Source organism: Hipposideros armiger, unplaced genomic scaffold (assembly GCF_001890085.2).
Source record: "Hipposideros armiger isolate ML-2016 unplaced genomic scaffold, ASM189008v1 scaffold_548, whole genome shotgun sequence".
NCBI classification, from domain to species: domain Eukaryota; kingdom Metazoa; phylum Chordata; class Mammalia; order Chiroptera; family Hipposideridae; genus Hipposideros; species Hipposideros armiger.
In genome coordinates, this window is record NW_017731898.1 from 649,291 (window position 1) to 654,197 (window position 4,907).

At 52.8% G+C, this 4,907-nt stretch overlaps 1 protein-coding gene across 1 annotated transcript in view; it reads left to right on the top strand.

Annotated features, from left to right (window-relative positions):
* The first annotated feature begins 301 nt into the window (after positions 1–301).
* The window catches only part of ESYT1 (extended synaptotagmin 1), a 14,995-nt gene continuing 10,389 nt past the window's right edge, over positions 302–4,907 (top strand). The window contains exons 1-7 of the mRNA XM_019669137.1: positions 302–2,145; positions 3,684–3,725; positions 3,910–4,044; positions 4,162–4,235; positions 4,359–4,431; positions 4,576–4,665; positions 4,849–4,904. Coding sequence (XP_019524682.1) covers positions 1,750–2,145; positions 3,684–3,725; positions 3,910–4,044; positions 4,162–4,235; positions 4,359–4,431; positions 4,576–4,665; positions 4,849–4,904 — 866 coding nt within the window. The 5' untranslated portion in view covers positions 302–1,749. The remainder of the gene's footprint in view (positions 2,146–3,683; positions 3,726–3,909; positions 4,045–4,161; positions 4,236–4,358; positions 4,432–4,575; positions 4,666–4,848; positions 4,905–4,907) is intronic.

Genomic DNA, 4,907 nt, shown 5'->3' on the forward strand with positions numbered 1-4,907 from the left:
TTTGCGCCCCATATATTGTCTTCAGTAAGAGGGTCTGATGAGCTAGATGGGGTGAGAAAGTGGAGAAGTTTGGAAAGGAACCTCTATAGGTTACCCTATTTCCCAGCCTAAGTGCTTGGCAAATTTCAATTTACAGAGAGGTTCCCTTCTAAGGAAGTTCATCCATTTTTCTGTTATAGTTCTGCTTCATCAGTTGGCGAGCAGATCACTCTTACCTCCTCCAAATTCCTTGAGCTGCATTTCTCTCTGCTAACCTCAAAATATGAAGGACATAGGAGGGAGATAGAAAAATGTTCCTTATACTGTTCTGCAAACTGAATGAAGCAGTCTAAATACTGTTAGCCTCAGGAAAGTAGAGAAAGGGAAGTGAGAAAATTCGAGGTTAAGGGAGGAAGGCTGGGCAGGGATAGATTTTAAGCAGCTTTGATGAAGCACAGCCTGAAGAAATCTATGCCCTGCAGAGCCAGGTAAAATTTATTAGCTGCAGATGTAGTCTCTCCCTAGTTCCCCTGCTGCATCAGAGTAATACAATAAGCCCCACAAATACTGCATTAAAAGGTAATCATCTATGACCAACCTTTCCCTCCTGGGCTTCCAGTTAGTCTAGTTTCTAAGTCCTGGGACAACACTCCACCTCTAAGTCCAGTTAACTAATAACAATGGTCATGATCAGTGTACCCTGCACTTTTCCCTACACACGTGTAACTGCATTAGGTCTACATCTGACTGTCCAAATCTTCTAACTCAGGCAAATGAGAAACGGAGTCGTCTCACCACTCTTGGTTTCTCGTTTTAGTGTCCTAGTAGTCAGGATCAGAAAAATCTTGGAAAATGTAATTATTTCTGCTGCAGCTGAGCCCCCTACCCCCTTTTGGAGCTGATTTAGTTTTAATCTGCCCTCTGTGATAGAATGGACTAATTCTTGGGGATTTCTAAAAAATAAAGCCTCACTTCCTAGTCACTCTGATTCCCCCCCCTTCCCTGAAGGTTGGGTTTTATCAACTCTGTAATTGTCATATTCTCCAGGTTTCTCAAGTGTCTGTCGTTACACTGTACAGACAAGGTAAAGGACTGGGGACAGGATAGGCAGGGTCGGTTATGGAACACATTCATTCCAAATAGGGTAATTTCCTTTCCTATTGTAAGGACAGCCAGGAAAAGAAAAATTGAAGGAATGTGCTTAGAATATGAAAACGGGGAAACAGACAAATGAACATGTAGGAATCTCAGACCAAATCCTGCCAAACCAAATGGAGTGGAAGGGAATCCTGACCCTCCACCATCCCTTAACTTTGCAATTACAGCTCCCTCTAAAACCAATGCAGCTCTGCCTGACGTCATACCACAAGCACTCCAATCCCACGTGGGGGAACTCCTGGTCCCGCCTCTCCCCTTTAAATGGTACACCACGCCGTCTTCTCTTTTTGGCCAATCCAATGCTGCTCTTTAGCTTCTTTCCTCCTTTTCCCGCCATCCCAGACCTCCCTTTTTGGCACTCTGGTCCAATCAGGTCCTACCTCCCCGGAGCCCTCTCCCTTCCCGGAGGGAGAGGGGCGGGGTTTCAATCTTTTGACTCCACCTTGGTCTATGCGGCGCGGACCAACCCAAACCGTCAGAAATAAAGGGCGTGTCCTGAAGTCCCCTCCCCTATTTTGGGGTTTACGGTTTGTGCTGGGGGAGCGGGTCTTAAGACTAGGCAACGTGCAGAGCGGGTCTTTGGGTTAGACGGCTACTCCCAGAGGTGGCACCATGGAGCGCTCTCCTGGAGACGGCTCCAGCCCCAGTCCCAGCCCCGCAGACCAGCCTTCTGCTCCCTCCGACCCCCCTGACCAGTCCCCTACTGATCACACAAAGCCGGACCTGAGTTCTGAGAACCAACCTACCGGCCCAGGCGCGGCGGGTGAGGCCCTGGCGGTGCTGACTTCGTTTGGACGGCGGTTGTTGGTGCTGGTGCCGGTGTACCTGGCCGGGGCTATGGGACTCAGCGTGGGTTTCGTGCTCTTCGGCCTCGCCCTCTACCTCGGCTGGCGCCGGGTCCGCGACGAGAAAGAACGGAGCCTTCGCGTAGCGCGGCTGCTGCTGGACGACGAGGAGCGGCTCACGGCTAAAACACTCTACATGAGCCATCGAGAGCTACCTGCCTGGGTGAGCGACCACCCTCCATCCTCAGTGCAGCACAGCCCCCTTCTAGCCCCTCAGTTATAGGGCTCTTCATCCCTATCCCTAAAGTCAGCTCCCCACCTTGGTACAATGGGCCCCGCCCAGACTTTCCCCGCTCGCCCGGCTAGCCGCTTGTCTCTTGGGACCGACTGTCCACTCTCCCCGCCTTCCCGCCCCCTGCCTTTCCGCATGCCCAGATCCCGATCCTTCCACAGAATCTTGACTTCTTCCTTGCTGCAAGAGCAGTACTAACTCAGCAGTGGCTCTCCCGAGTAGCAAAGCCCCTCCTCGCTTCTAGTGCCACTCGCGCCTTTGCTGCTCCTGGGCATCCCCGTTCCCGCAGCCGCTCAGAGGGTTCCCTCGTCTCTCTTGCCCTCCTCAAGATTTTCCCCGCCCTATTCAAGATCATTAGGTTCTTGTCCCTTTTACGGCTCTTATCCCTGGAGACCTGCTGAGACCCAGCCCAGACAGCACTACCCAGCCAAGCCTCTGCACCTGGCCGGGCCCTGCGGCCGTCGCCGTCTTCCAGCCTCAGGCAGCCGGGCCGCAGCGCAGCGCAGGCGGCTGCTGGACGAAAGGCGGGGGTGCCAGGGCGCGGGGGGAAGGGAGTGCGACTGCTGCAGTGCCCGCGGCCCACACTCCGCCGCCCTGGCCGGCCCCACCCTTTTCCGGACTGTGGGCTGTTTGCTTGGTTGGGGCCGGGATCCTTATCTCTACACCCCTCTCCTTTGGTGGGAGGCCGGATGTCTTCTTTCAGGCCTTGCAGAGCCCGTTACCTAGTCCCTCCCTGCTCCTCCCAGCAGAGATGCCAGTCTAGGGGGACAGTGGCAGGAGACAGGAACCAAAGTTGGCAGTAGGCAGACACAGCTGTGCTTCCCAGGCCTGGATTTGGAGAGGGGAAAGGGGGAGAAGTGGTCCCAGGGGACTTGTAGCCCAGGTAGCAACCAACTGTCTTTGTTCCTCCAGCTCTTCAACATGGAAACTAATCCCCCAGAAGCAACTACCACTCCTCTTCCCCTGTACACAGGACAGGTGTCCTTTCCCATAAAAGGAGTCACATTAATAAAAAAGAAAAAACATGGTCAGGGCCTAAATAGTTCTCCTGGCCCCTCCGTGACTCAAGGAGCTGCTTTACTCTTCCACCTTCCTGGTATAGAAGCCCCAGTCAGAGAGGAGGGAAGGCTACAAAAAGGAACCAGGCCTTCCCAATCCCAGAATTTCCTCCTCAAACTCTGTTTTGGCGGGACCGCCCCCTCCCGAAAGAATGTGCCCTTCTCCTCCCCCCTCCTCTCTGCCTCAGCAGCTGTCATTTCACATCCCTGAGCTATCCACAAAGCAACTTTGTGTGGCCAGCTCCCCTTGTCAGAGAGACCTCAGTGCCCCCGACCCCTGGTTGTGACGAGGCCCTGTTCCATTTATGTTTCCTTTCCTCTGTGAGGATTCTCCCACCCCAGCATCTGAGTGGGAAACCACAGGTGGTGGGTGGCTGTGCTCATCACTGTTTCTGCTGTCTCCACCTCCAGGTCAGCTTCCCAGATGTGGAAAAGGCTGAATGGCTAAATAAGGTGAGGGTTATCTTGATTTTTATTTTTCACGAGGGAGGAATGGAGTTCATTCCTCTTGCCAGAGCCTGGCACACTTCAATTCTAGCCCCACCTAATCCCCAGTCCTCTCCGTGGGGAGGATTCTGAAGACACTTGACTAGAGGGAAGATTAGGCTCTCCTATGACTGACTCCCTTTCCTCCCAGATTGTGGCCCAGGTCTGGCCCTTCCTGGGCCAGTATATGGAGAAGCTTTTAGCTGAAACTGTGGCCCCGGCTGTTCGAGGCTCTAACCCCCATCTGCAAACATTTACATTTACACGAGTGGAACTGGGTGAAAAGGTATGTGTGTAAGAGGGAAAGTAATGGAGACAGGACAGGGAAGGTGGGTGACTGGGAGGTTGGGGGCTGAGGTACCCTCCTTTCCCCTTCCCACTCTCTTAAAAATTCTCTCTCTAGCCATTGCGCATCCTAGGAGTCAAAGTTCACCCTGGTCAGACCAAAGAACAGATCCTGCTGGACTTGAACATCAGGTAACACCACTCACCACTCTTCCTACTTCCCCTTCAGCAGGATCCTGGTCACTCTGACTACTTCACTCCTCTGACCCCCAGTTCAGCCTAGTACTAAACCTTCTTTGTTCTCTTGCTTATCAGCTATGTAGGTGATGTACAGATTGATGTGGAAGTGAAGAAATATTTCTGCAAAGCAGGAGTCAAGGGCATGCAGGTGGGCCCCATAATAGAGAGATTTTGCCCTAAGTTTCCTGGGATCTGGGGAAGTGGGAGGTTGGAAAACCAAGGCTGGGGAAGTCTGGGGACAGAAAGAAGGCCTTTTCTGAGGAAAGGCTTTCATCTTCTCTTCTTGTCCCAGCTACATGGTGTCTTGCGGGTGATTCTTGAGCCGCTCATTGGAGACATTCCTATCGTGGGGGCTGTGTCAATGTTCTTTATACGACGCCCGGTAAGGGAAAATATTGAGCGGGGGCATGGGGAAGCAGGGGAAACAGGATTGGGGGGGTGGGTATATCCAGCTATGGGGAATGGAGGAGGGAATTGACAAGAAGGCTGAATTCTGGCAACTGTTGGATGGATGTGACTACATCACTGTATGCTCTGTCCTGATCCCCCTGCTCTTTCCTTCTAGACCCTAGATATCAACTGGACAGGGATGACCAACCTGCTGGATATCCCAGGACTCAGGTA